General features: G+C 48.5%; 2 protein-coding genes across 4 annotated transcripts in view; one reads left to right on the forward strand and one right to left on the reverse strand.

The window, feature by feature from the left end:
• LOC106567057 (low-density lipoprotein receptor-related protein 1) overlaps positions 1-13,870 on the forward strand; it is a 139,393-nt gene that overhangs the window by 101,604 nt on the left and 23,919 nt on the right. Inside the window, exons 33-53 of one of the 2 annotated variants that reach the window (XM_014135894.2) lie at positions 686-838; positions 1,203-1,349; positions 1,504-1,629; positions 1,834-1,965; positions 2,375-2,509; positions 2,601-2,730; positions 2,971-3,097; positions 3,214-3,365; positions 3,652-3,776; positions 4,146-4,520; positions 9,646-9,835; positions 10,129-10,333; positions 10,665-10,857; positions 11,059-11,184; positions 11,309-11,437; positions 11,571-11,690; positions 11,763-11,876; positions 12,165-12,314; positions 12,607-12,729; positions 12,987-13,103; positions 13,331-13,459. In XM_014135894.2, the coding sequence (XP_013991369.1) occupies positions 686-838; positions 1,203-1,349; positions 1,504-1,629; positions 1,834-1,965; positions 2,375-2,509; positions 2,601-2,730; positions 2,971-3,097; positions 3,214-3,365; positions 3,652-3,776; positions 4,146-4,520; positions 9,646-9,835; positions 10,129-10,333; positions 10,665-10,857; positions 11,059-11,184; positions 11,309-11,437; positions 11,571-11,690; positions 11,763-11,876; positions 12,165-12,314; positions 12,607-12,729; positions 12,987-13,103; positions 13,331-13,459 (3,198 nt within the window). The remainder of the gene's footprint in view (positions 1-685; positions 839-1,202; positions 1,350-1,503; positions 1,630-1,833; positions 1,966-2,374; positions 2,510-2,600; positions 2,731-2,970; positions 3,098-3,213; positions 3,366-3,651; positions 3,777-4,145; positions 4,521-9,645; positions 9,836-10,128; positions 10,334-10,664; positions 10,858-11,058; positions 11,185-11,308; positions 11,438-11,570; positions 11,691-11,762; positions 11,877-12,164; positions 12,315-12,606; positions 12,730-12,986; positions 13,104-13,330; positions 13,460-13,870) is intronic. The other variant, XM_014135895.2, reaches the window with a different exon arrangement.
• On the reverse strand, positions 4,517-7,289 carry LOC106567060 (delta-type opioid receptor). 2 transcript variants are annotated; one of them, XM_014135902.2, is made up of 5 exons: positions 6,420-7,282; positions 6,136-6,272; positions 5,583-5,978; positions 5,378-5,459; positions 4,517-5,263 (listed from the first exon to the last, which is right to left on the reverse strand). In XM_014135902.2, the coding sequence occupies exons 1-5, from the start codon at positions 6,607-6,609 to the stop codon at positions 4,995-4,997; spliced, it is 1,074 nt and encodes a 357-aa protein (XP_013991377.1). In that variant the 5' UTR covers positions 6,610-7,282; the 3' UTR covers positions 4,517-4,994. The 2 variants fall into 2 exon arrangements, with proteins under 2 accessions (XP_013991377.1, XP_013991376.1); XM_014135901.2 differs by having other exon boundaries at positions 4,517-5,459; positions 6,420-7,289.

A 13,870-nucleotide genomic window follows, 5' to 3' on the forward strand; every position in this document is an offset into this window, starting at 1 on the left:
GTACCATGTCATGTTTCTTCCTGCCCTGTTCAGAGAAATTAGTCATTGAAGTCTCTTGCATTGTTTACCATAAGTTAATGTGACAGTACCATGTTTGACCACTAGATGCTGCTGTTCCTGCTATACCGCCTCACTACTTCATCCATTTTGCTGGTCTCCTGTGCTTATTAAATAGATCACAACGTTTCCTTCACAGGTTTGTGTCGACAACCGATAGATTTAGCTCATAATGAAAATAAATTGGGTGGTCACCCTCACAATTCAAGTCCTCCATGAAAACAATTCAGTTTCTCTTACGCTTAATCTGTGTCCAAGAAACGACCCCGTTGTGTAGAGTTTATTCCCTTCAGAATAGGTCTGGATTAGTTACTGTTAGGCCTTTCCTGATGAACAAGCAAACCGTTAGGCTACGTCTGTGTTTTAATGGTTTCAGTGGTAAAAGTACCTCTTTGTTACTACAGAAAATATTTTGGAACCGTCAGAGAATGTGGGTGTAGTTATATGTCCCCTTTCTGTCCATGCCAGGCCTTTCTATAGACTACGGCACAGAGGGAGGGAGTCTTACCATGTAGTGTTGCCTGTCCTATTTGTGCCCTTCGGACCTGTCTGAAGACAATGACATGTACTGTGTGAGTGAACGAGAGAGGTCTGACTGGGGTCGTGTTATGCTAACTATATCCTGTAGGCCTGTCTATAGACTACGACAGTGAGCAGCTGTACTGGGTCAGCTCGGGGAACGGCACCATCAGCCGCTGTCAGATGGACGGCTCAGGCCTGGAGGTCCTGGACGGGGTCAAACCAGGCAGACTGACCAAGGCGTCCGCTCTGGCCATCATGGGTAAGGCAGAAACAAGCTAAGCTTGGCTGAAATGATGACATTATAATCCGCTTTGCCCTGTGGTTTGGCTACTGTGTTAGTGTTAACTGTGAAACCGTTTTTTTTTTTTTGTAATTCGATTGTCTGAGTCTGGAATGAAATGCCGTTTGAATCCGAAAAAGCTTTATTGTCCATTGCTTAAAAAGGTAGGCAAATAATGTCAATCACCTTTCTTGTCTAAACTTAACCAATCACATTTGTTTCTGCCCTCAGGAAAAATAGGCAATCAGGAGAACTCTGCAACGTCGTGTGAAACACCATTTAAACCCTTGTGTGATGTGGTACTGAATATCTATGCTACTGAATATCTATGCTGTGTGTCTAGGTGACAAGCTGTGGTGGGCAGACCAGGGGACAGACCAGATAGGGACGTGTGATAAAAGTGATGGCGGGAACTGGAAGGTGCTACGTAACAACACCTCTCCTATGATGCACATGAGAATATACAACGAAAGCCTGCAGACAGGTACAGGTAGGACGTCGCACTGTCGTCACGCCTACGACGTCCCACTTTCCGACTTACCAGGTCGAAACTCAGACGAGTTAACGAATGACAAACAAGATGGTGTTTTTTTGAGTGAGTTTTCATTATTGTTTGGCTTTATTTTTTTCCTCTGTTGTCTCAGGCATCAACCTGTGCAGTAATAACAATGGAGACTGTTCCCAGCTGTGCCTGCCCACCTCCTCTACTACCAGAGTCTGTATGTGTACTGCAGGCTACAGCCTTAAGAGTGGACAGCAGTCCTGCGAGGGTAAGAGACCGTCATGCACACATTTTTAAACACTTTATTCAAATCCACAAATCACGTTACGTCGCAAAGGGATTCAAAAGGTCACAGGCGCTTGGACGCTCATGGCTATAGAAGCACCTCGTCCTCTGTATAGCCTTGCTGTGTAGAATATACAGAGAAATCTTACTGTATTGTGTGTTAGTAACTTTTGTCCTCCCTCTCCAGGTATGGGTTCCTTCCTGCTCTACTCAGTACATGAGGGCATTAGAGGAATCCCCCTGGACCCGTCTGATAAATCTGATGCCCTGGTGCCCGTGTCTGGCACCTCGCTTGCTGTGGGCATCGACTTCCACGCCGGTGAGTATACTGCTGTGGGCCTACCAATTCCCAAACAGGAGTTTGGTTTGAGGATCGAGTCATTTGAGTGTTAATGTGTAGTCACACCAACCGTACTGCGAAGACGTTTCCCCCAACGGTTTCTACGCTGTACCTGCCTACGGTCTTCCAACTAATTACTATGTAACTTTATTATGTTCAAGCAACGTTGACAAATATTATCCAGAGCAATTAGGGTTACATGCCTTGCTCAAGGGGACATCGGCAGATTCCCCCCACCCACATAGTCGGCTCCGGGATTCGAACCGGCGACCTTTCGGTTACGGTCCAAATGCTATTAACCGCTGGGCTACCGATTTTAGTAGGACTTTATTTTGGTAATGGTAATGATTATTGTATCCAGTTACTAACCGTCACTTCTGTCTTGTAGAAAATGACACTATCTACTGGGTGGACATGGGACTGAGCACCATCAGCCGAGCTAAGAGAGACCAGACCTGGAGAGAAGACGTGGTGACCAACGGCATCGGCAGGGTGGAGGGCATCACTGTGGACTGGATAGCAGGTCAGAGAACAACCAGAACCGCAACCACATACACACGCAGGGACGTACGCACGCACACACACACTGACTCTTCCCGTCCGTCCCCTGTCAGGTAACATCTACTGGACAGACCAGGGCTTTGACGTCATCGAGGTAGCCAGACTCAATGGATCCTTCTGCTATGTGGTCATCTCCCAGGGCTTGGACAAGCCCCGCGCCATCACCGTGCACCCAGAGAAAGGGTGTGTAGTTGGGGCTGGGACTAGGGATTGGGTGTCTGTGTGTACCGTAGTGCTCTGTGTGTCAAAACATGGTTATTATTAGTCCAGCAACCAGTTATGTTTGCACTTTGATGAATAATTACGAGCAGTAGCTGGTCATATGATGGGGAAACTGTACATTGTTGCCTTCAAACTCGTGTGTGTGTGTGTGTGTGTGTGTGTGTGTGTGTGTGTGTGTGTGTGCTGTCTGTCTGTCTGCAGGTATCTGTTCTGGACAGAGTGGGGTCAGGTCCCTCGTATAGAGAGGGCCCGTCTGGATGGCTCTCAGAGATCAGTCCTGGTCAACTCCAGCATCATGTGGCCCAACGGAATCTCCATCGACTACAGGGTACAGTCCACACACGCATCCATCTTTCAGATTCACGCACACCCAGCGTTTTTTTTTTCTCCTCTCTCCCGTTTTCCTTTAGAAACCGTTTTTTGTCTGATTGTGTGTGTGTGTAGGAGGGGCTGTTGTACTGGTGTGACGCGCGGACAGACCGGATCGAGCGCATCAACCTGGAGACGGGAGAGAACAGAGAGGTGGTGCTGGTCAACAACAACATGGACATGTTCGCTGTGTCCGTCTTCGAGGGCTACATCTACTGGAGTGACAGGTGAGCTCCCTGCTGTCCTATCCCTGTCACCTCCTCGGTCTTGGTTTAACCCTTAATATGCTACCCTGCTATGGTATGCTTGATTTACTTGACTAATGAGCTTGGCTCCTTTACGGTGCGTAGGCCGTAGGCGAACAGTTAGGCCGGCATTTGATGCCGTCCTGCCATTTACCAGACTTAGATTCCCATCGCGTGAGTGTCGTTTTAATATACAATTTGTGTTTGTTTTACCTCCAAGCCTGTTTGAACATGACTGACTAGTGTTTTGTGTGCCGTGTTGGACCAGGACTCACGCCAACGGTTCCATCAAGAGAGGCAACAAAGACAACGCTACAGAATATGTGTATCTGAGGACCGGCATCGGTGTACAACTGAAGGACATCAAGGTCTTCAACAGGGACCGGCAACAAGGTAAGGACATTTAACCCCTAAGAGAGACCCACAGAGAACATGTGTTGCAGGGTTGGGATCCATTTCATTTTAAATCGCTCCACGCCGGAGTTTAATTGATAATGTAAATAAAAAGTAAGTAAAAAGGGGCAGTTATTTTGAACGAGGATTTTTAATTCCCTTCCTGGTTTGACTGAAATGGAATTCTCTCTAACCCTGGTGTGCTGTGTTAAGTTGTATGAGGCTGATGTGTGCGTGAGGCTGACGTGTGCGTGAGGCTGACGTGTGCGTGAGGCTGACGTGTGCGTGAGGCTGACGTGTGCGTGAGGCTGACGTGTGCGTGAGGCTGACGTGTGCGTGAGGCTGACGTGTGCGTGTGCTCTCCCTCAGGCACCAACGTCTGTAAGGACAACAACGGCGGCTGCGAACAGCTCTGCCTTTACCGCGGCAACGGGGAGCGAACGTGCGCCTGCGCACACGGCATGCTGGCCGAGGACAGCCGCGGTTGCCGCGACTACGACAGCTACCTGCTCTACTCGGAGCGGACCATTCTGAAGAGCATCCACCTATCAGACGAGACCAACCTGAACGCCCCCATCAAGCCCTTCGAGGACCCGGAACACATGAAGAACGTCATCGCTCTGACCTTTGACTACCGCGGAGGAGGGGGGAGGGGAGCCAATCGGATCTTCTTCAGTGACATACACTTTGGAAACATCCAGCAGACCAACGATGACGGATCAGACCTCAAGACGGTGGTGGAGAGTGAGTATTAACGTTGACCCTGTTATGTTCTACTGTCCGCAAGAGGCAAAACATTCTGCCGGATCCTCTCAACGGAGGATGCAGGGGCATCGTGTAGAATTGGCCGTTTTAGCTGGGCTTTCACGCACTCCTACACGTGTGGTTTTCAATCAGCTTGTGCTATTAAAAACAGGGAAAAGCAAATGGCCTCAGCTGAGCTAATTGTGTTTATTGAAATGAGGTGAGGTTGTAAGACCGATCTTATTCAAATCAAACATGTTGCCCCACTGTCTATAGAGTGGTCTATAGAGTGGTCCATAGAGTGGTCTATAGAGTGATCTATGGAAGGTCCATAGAGTGGTCTATAGTGGAGGTCCTTAAATGATCCATAGAAAGTTCATAGTGTCCATACCTGGTGCATAGAGTGGTCATTAAAGTTCTATAGAATATCCGTTAGGTATCCACAGAATGTCCATCGAGTTTTCATAGTAACCCTTAGAATCCGGGTAGGGGTAGGGGTGACGTATCCAGCTCCACAGGGTTGAAGGGCTGCACCATGTCCCTGCTCCTGAACGCCCCCGTACACCCTGCTATACACCCCCTGCACCCCTCCCATCTCTCCCGGCCCAAGTCCATCAGATCCCTCCTGAACTTATTGGACATGAACACGTAGAGGACGGGGTTAACCACCGCTGCTGAAGACGCCAGTAGGCGGATGAAGATTGCTATGGAGCGGTAGCTGGAGACACCAGAGATGTTGACCCCTGTGAGGGAGAGAGAGGGGGATAGAAGTTTAATCCAGTCCACAGTATTACAACAATTGAAAAGACAATTTAACAGATTTATAAATAAAAAAAATCTAAAAAGGAATGTGGCACCTAAGAGGGAGAACATGAGGCCGTAGGAGGGCAGCCAGCAGAGGGTGAAGACCAGCACCAGCAGCGCTGACGTGTGGGTCACCTGTGGGTCACAGAAGTAAACAGAACACTAGAATAAATAGTTAAAACTAGATGCGACACTAGAATGGATCCCGGATATCCCTGCAACATGACTACAGGACGGCGGCCATCTTGGTCAGGTTACCTGGCTCTGGTAGCGCTCCAGCTGGGGGGCACATCCCAACAGTCTCATCTGGCGCAGGAAGCAGTAGATCTTGGCGTACATCATCACAATAACCCCCAATGGTATCGCAAAGGCGAACAGGAACAACGCCGTGCTGTACACCAGCTGACTGAGGCCGCCCAGGAAGGCGAAGCAGTGTAACGCACTGGACACCGCCACCGTGCGGAAAGCAAACTGCGGAGCTGCCAGGGCTACGGCGGGAACCCAGAGGAGCGCCACGGTCAGTTTGAGGCGGCTGTGCATGCGGGAGCGGAAGGACCAGGCAGGGTGGACCACAGTCAGGTAGCGGGTCACGGCGAGCGCAGCCAGCGTGAAGACTGAGGCGGAAGAACAGGCCACGCCCAGGAAGCTGACGACCTAATAATCAGCATAACACAATTGTAGAGCGTATTTCTCATACCCAAGGCACTATACAACATGATCATAAAAATACTGTTGAAGATCTAAGTAAGGAAGTACATAAAAATAAAGTGTATCCCTAGTCAAAGAATGAAAAGATGGAGAGATGAAGGACCTTGCAGAGGAAGCTGCCGAAGGGCCAGGAGCCCAGGGCGATGGCCGCGGTGTGGAAGGGTAGGCAGAGCAACAGCAGCAGGTCAGCAGCACTCAGAGCCAGCAGCAGGGTGTCTGTCCCATGAGGAGGCTTTCCACCTACACACACGACCACAGTGGAACAAATTATACTTTTTTTCACGCTTTCAATGTGTCGTCCTCTAGGTCTTTTTTTGCTTTTGTACTTTTTTTTTTTAAGACTTTCTAACTGCACAAAATGTTTACCCCAAACAATCTATCAATCACCTCGCCTCCTGCGGCCGGCCAGGATGGAGATGACTAGGCAGTGGCCCGCCAGGCCCGTCACCAGGATGAGGCCGTCCAGCATGGGCACCAACAACTTGGTCATCTCGGTCCCGTCTGTCCCATTCCCCTGGCCCCCACCACTACTACTGTTACACAAACTTCCCCCATAACTACTGTTCATCAACAGCATTTCACCACAGTTATTTGTTGCGACGCAAATTTGAATTCTATTCTATTCTGTCCTCCATAGACACACACACGCTGATATTTCAGACTACTAATTATCACTCATCTTGATAGTAATTATAATGACTGTCTGATAATAGGTGACATAACAGTAACACTGTCTCTGACACTCCTCCACAACACCCCTCCTCCACAGCGTACCCTCTCCTACTGTAAAACCTTATCACTCGTAACCACATTGGCACTTCAACGGGACGACTGACGGGTTCACTGACGCGTTCACGTTGACAGGCAGCAGCTAACGGAGCAGTTTAAGGTCCTTCATGCTTAGAAGCGTGTGAACAATGCATCGGTGTCTGGGCGGTTCTTCCTTGTCTTGAATGCGGTTGAGATTCCTTTGTTTCCACAGCTTAGACGATGTGACTATCTTTATCCGGGCGTGTTTCTATTCGACAAGAATGCAGCATCAACTTCTGTTTAGTTTCTACGGTCTCTGGCCAGAACACCCAACGAGACTATAGTCTCGTAGAATCAGGGGCGTAGTCCACTCCAGACTTCCAAAGTTTTAATGATCCAATTTTACACACAAATACTTCTTAGAGACTATGACATTGAGAGAGGAGTCCGTTCCTGACGCTGGCTGCAACTGGCTGTGTTCCATATCAGTATTCCCCCCCCCCCTTCCCTCCCCACCATTAAAAAAATGATATATCAACCCAGTTCTGGCCCTGAGCTTGTATTGAAAAATGTCTATCCAGTCTCTTCCTTAATGTTGTATTGATTTGTTGAAACCAAGCAACACTCTAATACAAAGGAGCGGCTGTCGCTGGCTGCCGTCTCAGTTGCCATTTAAAAGCAGTCAATTCTACTTGATGTTAAGTGCCTCGCTGCGGTGTCTGTAGTGTTGTCGTCCGTTATGAGGTTCATTCAGCTGTCCTGCCTGCCTGGCCACAGATTCAGATTCCTCTGGTAGCTAGAGAAGAGGCGGAACAACCAAGAACGCGAGAGAAGGAACGAAGACCGACGACAAAACAAAGAGGACACAATAAAGACGGGGAAAGAGGGCTTTGTTCATCTTGAGAACGATACTCCCTGTTCGTCTGTTGGATAGGTGATGTTGCCGGTACTGTAACAGCCTGCTTCTCATTTAACTACTGTTTGAACAGGGGCTGAGATAGGAGAGGGGAGGAGGAGGGGAATCAGAGGTGTTTCTGATTTAAGTTACAGTAAAACTGTTCAGAACACACTAACCCTGGCAGGAACATCCCGTTTGTATAGCTTTACTGATTAACCAGTTGTTTGCTAGCCTCCTTGCCAACATCTGCTTTTTGTCTGCCCTTGTCACTCGGAATTTCAAGGATGTAGAATATTGACTGTGGCTTGGACGCCAATTTAATAGAGTTGTGGTTGGTTAGCTTTAAATGCTGGCCTCTGCAGTGCAGGGATGTTTTGCCTGTTCTTATTGTAGTCCCTCTCTGCTACACTTTGACTGCTTGTTTTTAGGTGCACAAAGACTTTAGGCCTTCCTCTGTCCACCTTAAACACCTGGGAGAAAAATAACTCGTTATTGACTTTTGACCATGAGCAAACAGTTACATGGAGTGTCCATGCTTTTATTATTGAGCAGTTGCTGTCATAAAAATGGACCGTGGTGTGACGCCAGCAGATGCTGGAAACCCTGACAAAAGCCCATAAGGGGGGGGGGGGTGACCCTTGAAAGAGTCTACAGGGGATTGTGTTTGGGTGACCTCTCCTCTGTTGGGTGTGACACAGCTACTTGAGTCAGAAAAGCGTTTCAGAATCCTGAAATGGAAACTGTAGAGGGAGAAGGTGTGTGTGAGTTCTAGTGGTGTCTTTTTTAAATTTTCTTCCTGGATAACAAGTCACCATGAATAACAGGGTCCGCGGGGAGAGGAGCAGTGTGTGTGCAGGCAGCCAGCCATGAAATGACAGGATGATACCGAACAGCAGGCATGGCAAGGTCCTTCACTCATAGCACTGTACCGTTTGTCCTTTCTACTCTCGCTTTCTTTTCTCCTTCTCCCTCTTTTCTCTCATTTCTTTCTCCTTTCTTTTCTCCTTCTCCCTCTTTTCTCTCATTTCTTTCTCCTTTCTTTTCTCCTCCCTCTTTTCTCTCATTTCTTTCTCCTTTCTTTTCTCCTCCCTCTTTTCTCGTCATTTCTTTCTCCTTTCTTTTCTCCTTCTCCCTCTTTTCTCTCATTTCTTTCTCCTTTCTTTTCTCCTTCTCCCTCTTTTCTCTCATTTCTTTCTCCTTTCTTTTCTCCTTCTCCCTCTTTTCTCTCATTTCTTTCTCCTTTCTTTTCTCCTTCTCCCTCTTTTCTCTCATTTCTTTCTCCTTTCTTTTCTCCTTCTCCCTCTTTTCTCGTCATTTCTTTCTCCTTTCTTTTCTCCTTCTCCCTCTTTTCTCTCATTTCTTTCTCCTTTCTTTTCTCCTTCTCCCTCTTTTCTCGTCATTTCTTTCTCCTTTCTTTTCTCCTTTCTTCTCGCTATTTTCTCTCTCCCTCTCTCTCTTTCTCCTCACAGCTTTTTTCCATTCGACAGCTGATTTGGATGGACATGCCCATATAAGAACCTTTCCCATTGCCATTTAACAACTACCTTTCTGGAAAGTTTACCATGCTTGCAACCTATTCCATCTTTTAACGATGATTCATGATTTAGAGTTGAATTCACCCCTTATGGACCTTTGTAGAGAGGTTTGCTCCCTTTGCCAATACGACATACATTGAAGCGTTCCCTTCTTTCTTTCTGCCGTAGTTGTTTGGACTTCCTTCTCAGCAGGCGATGCTCTTTCATTGGCTCTCTTGGTCCATTTGCTAGAGACCTACCAAGATCTGTGACAGTAGTATTGTCTGTGTTGTGACCACTACACTAAAGGATGACAGGGTGCTGAAAACAGGACAAGACATGATTAAGTTTTCTCCTGTACTGTCCCAATCCCTCAATAGGGCCTATACCTTTACTGACTGTCTTTCCCCCTCTGTGTTCTGTCTCTCTCTCTCGCTCTCTCTCCCCCCAGATGTAGGCTCAGTGGAGGGTTTGGCGTACCACCGTGGCTGGGACACCCTCTATTGGACCAGCTACACCACCTCCACCATCACCCGACACACGGTCGACCAGAGCCGACCGCAGGCCTACGACCGCAACACCGTGGTCACCATGTCTGGAGACGACCACCCCAGGGCCTTTGTACTGGACGAGTGTCAAGAGTGAGTGGCAGCGATGTTCTTTTGTATTTTTTATTTAATTTTTTATGTAGAATTTGAAGGAGTGTGAATGACTTTTGAAAGCCCCTGACAACGACTACTAGATTTGAGTTGACGGATGAAATGTCAAACGTAGCTGTTTGGTGAGTTTTGTTAGTCTGTTACTGGAGCGTTTTATTCATCGACTTCAGTACTTTGTCTTTCTACCATATTGTCTGTTTGTTTTATGTAGCTGACCATTTTCCCAAGCTATTTTTAACTCGCCCTTTACTTCCTGTTGTCCTTGTCTTTACTAGTCTGATGTTCTGGACCAACTGGAACGAGCAGTCTCCCAGTATCATGCGAGCCAGTCTATCTGGTGCCAACGTGCTGGTGATCATCGGTAATGACATCCGCACCCCCAACGGCCTGGCCATAGACCACCGCGCACAGAAACTCTACTTCTCAGACGCCACGCTGGACAAGATCGAGCGCTGCGAGTACGACGGCAGCAACCGATACGTGAGTCACCCCTGTTACCTGAGTCACCCCTGTTACCTGAGTCACCCCTGTTACCTGAGTCACCCCTGTTACCTGAGTCACCCCTGTTACCTGAGTCACCCCTGTTACCTGAGTCACCCCTGTTACCTGAGTCACCCCTGTTACCTGAGTCACCCCTGTTACCTGTGTCACCCCTGTTACCTGTGACATCTTGGGACGGTGGTGACGCCAACCACTATGGACTCGCAAGGGTCCATAATTTGTTCTGAATCATTATCGAAATAAGATCTCTAATACTTTTGGTTGTTTGAAGACAAACCGCTTTTCTTACTATGTGACCCCCCCCCTATAGGTGGTGGTGAAGAATGAGCCGGTGCATCCGTTTGGCCTGGCGGTGTATGGAGACTACATCTTCTGGACTGACTGGGTCCGCAGGGCCGTGCTCAGGGCCGACAAGTTTGTGGGTAGAGACATGAGGTTGCTGAGAAATGACATCCCCCAGCAGCCAATGGGAATCATCGCTGTGGCCAACGACACCAACAGCTGTGAGTGATGCAACTCATGGGGAAGGTCAAAAAGGGGGCGGGTCATTTATGCTGACGAACTGCCAATTGAGTCCAACGTAGTCTAGATGGCTTCAAATTGGCACGCTTAATCATGTCCATGCCGATATTACACAGGGTTTCTGTAAAGTTTCAGTATTTAAAGGCTATGCAAGTACATTTCATTGATTTTGATTCTACCAGGCGAGTTCTCTCCCTGTCTGAACAACAACGGGGGCTGTCAGGACCTGTGTCTGCTCACCTCAGACGCGAGGGTCAACTGTAGTTGCCGTGGAGACCGCAGACTCCTGGAGGACAACTCCTGCTCCGGTGAGAAGGGGTGGGGGGGCCTGGGGACATTGTCAATCAATAGGTCCTCGTTAGGGGTCACGGTCTAGGATAGGATACACATGGTGCTGACGGTCTCCGTCTCTGCCTGTCCCTACTACCGTAGCTCTGAACACGTCGTGTGGCAGTGTGGACGACTTTGAGTGTGGCAACGGGGACTGCATCAACTACAGCCTGACCTGTGACGGCATGGCCCACTGCAAGGACAAGTCAGACGAGAAACAGTCGTACTGCGGTGAGTCTGTGTGCGTGCGTCTGTTTTTTTGGGGGATGTCAGTTTTAATTTCAAGAAATAGAATAGTTTAATAATATTGGTCATAGTAAGGCAGCTAGAGCATGTCTTCTGACGCCGGTCTTGCTCTCTGCAGCGAACCGGCTGTGTAAGAAAGGCTACAGGCGCTGTATCAATGGCCGCTGCATCGGCCACATATTCTGGTGTGACGGGACTGACGACTGCGGAGATCACTCCGACGAGCTGCCCTGCAACAGTAAGTTGTGTGTGTGTGTGTGGCTGTGTGTGCGTGTGCGTTACTATACCCGTTCTAATGTGTGTTCTCCAGTGACCCTGTGCAAAGCCGGAGAGTTCCAGTGTCGAGACGGAAGCTGCATCTCCAACACCAGCCGCTGTGACCAGGTGGTCAACTGTGAAGACGCCAGTGACGAGATGAACTGCTGTAAGTCTACAGGCTATCTTTTACATGTCCGATATCTGTACAGAAAGGTCATTTGAGCTCAGTAATGGCGTACCGCTGTTCAGTATGGATGCGTCTGAAATGCCTCACTATTTGCTGTGGCTGGTGCATCCGTTTTTAACGTAGCCCACATAGGGCTCATATGATTCTGATGAAAAGTATTGCCATTTCATCCCCACTCCGGGTTGGAGGTACAGACGCCGCTCCCAGGAGCCCCTCAACTCACCACCTAATGATTGTTCATTCGTGTATGACGTCTCTCCTCCCCAGTGCCAACTGACTGTTCCCGCTACTTCCGTCTGGGGGTGAAGGGGGCGACCTTTCAGAGCTGTGAGAGGACCACGCTGTGCTACTTGCCTTCCTGGCAGTGCGACGGGAACAACGACTGTGGAGACTTCTCGGACGAGAGGAACTGCCCGGGTAACGGACAGGCAGACAGATCTTACCTTTTCTTCTTTTACTGGGCCTATTGGGAAGTATATCATTCTGACAGGGCTTTAAATGCTCTGCGTTTTCTTTCAAACACTTTGAGCGTTTTCTTGAGCCTGTCCGGAGTGCCAAAATGGGCGTGGGTGGCACTTTTGGGACTACTCTATTGGTTACATTGTGCAGGAAATGAAGGATAGCTATTTGATCCCCCGGTATGACTCATTGCCAAACGTCTTTAGGATCTTCAAAGCGTTACAGTGTACTCTCCGTCTCTCTCCACCAGACAAGAAGAAGCTGAAGTGCCCGGTGAACTTCTTTGCGTGCCCCAGTGGTCGCTGTATCCCTATGAGCTGGACCTGTGACAAGGAGAATGACTGCGAGAACGGTGCTGACGAGACCCACTGTGGTCAGTCTCCTGCCCCGTTTTCCCTTAGCTGATGTAATACACAACTTTGTATTGCGCTGTTGTGCCACAAAGATCAAAACGGTGTGGTCTCCCTGCGTATTCAATAGATAAACACAACGAGCATGGGGTCAGAGTTGAATAATTCATTCAACATTGTCCTCATTTCAATATAAAAAAAATTAAAAATGGTGATAAATCTATTCTTGCACAAAGTAACCCAGATTAAATTCGGTAACATTTTCCCTCTGTCTTTGCAGATAAGTTCTGTACGTCCACCGAGTTTGAGTGTGGGAACCATCGCTGCATCTCCAACCACTGGGTGTGTGACGGCGCTGATGACTGTGGCGACAATAGTGACGAGGACAGCAGATGCAGTGAGTGGCTCAACCGACACCTACGATTTATGGGCCCAGATAACACCGAGTTTTCTACCGTTACCCTCTGCTGACATCGGCAGCAATTAGCAACACGATTCCCAAATCCTCCCAAACATATTTACACAGGAGGAGCCTGATTGGTTGGTTGATTGATTGATCCTTTTCATTTGTCGACCACTACTCTAAAGTTATCTAACCTGTTCACGTCTCCTGCGTTGCCATAGAAACCAAGACGTGCAGCCCAGAGGCGTTCCAGTGTCCCGGCACTCATGTGTGTGTCCCTCAACGCTGGAAGTGTGACGGGGACAAGGACTGTCTGGACGGGGCAGACGAGAGTGTCAAGGCTGGCTGCTGTGAGTTCGTAGCCTTCTTCAGTTTGCGCCGCTGTTCAGGCACCTTGGTTTGAAAGTGAGGTGGCGACAGCATTTCTTTTTCTCTGTTGTGAGTAGGAGAACCACAACACGTCCACAAATGTCCTAATAGTCCCCACAGTTGATCTGAACTGGACTTGGGTAGATAATATAGTATAGTACTCTGCCCCTATGCGTTGTACCCATCAAGGCTGGCTGCTTGGAGAACAATCTCTCAACACCTCCTCCACTCACTCCATAATAGTCACCACATCTTACCTGGGCGTTGGTAGTAGAACTAAGTAGAAAGTAGAACATTCCCCATTTAGCTGTGGTATTAATAGATGAATGGGAAGGCATCAGACTTCCATTCAGTCTGTTTAGGATTCATCTTAATGATAGGATCAGCGGAGA

Source organism: Salmo salar, chromosome ssa13, assembly GCF_905237065.1.
Source record: "Salmo salar chromosome ssa13, Ssal_v3.1, whole genome shotgun sequence".
Classification (NCBI taxonomy): Eukaryota; Metazoa; Chordata; class Actinopteri; order Salmoniformes; family Salmonidae; genus Salmo; species Salmo salar.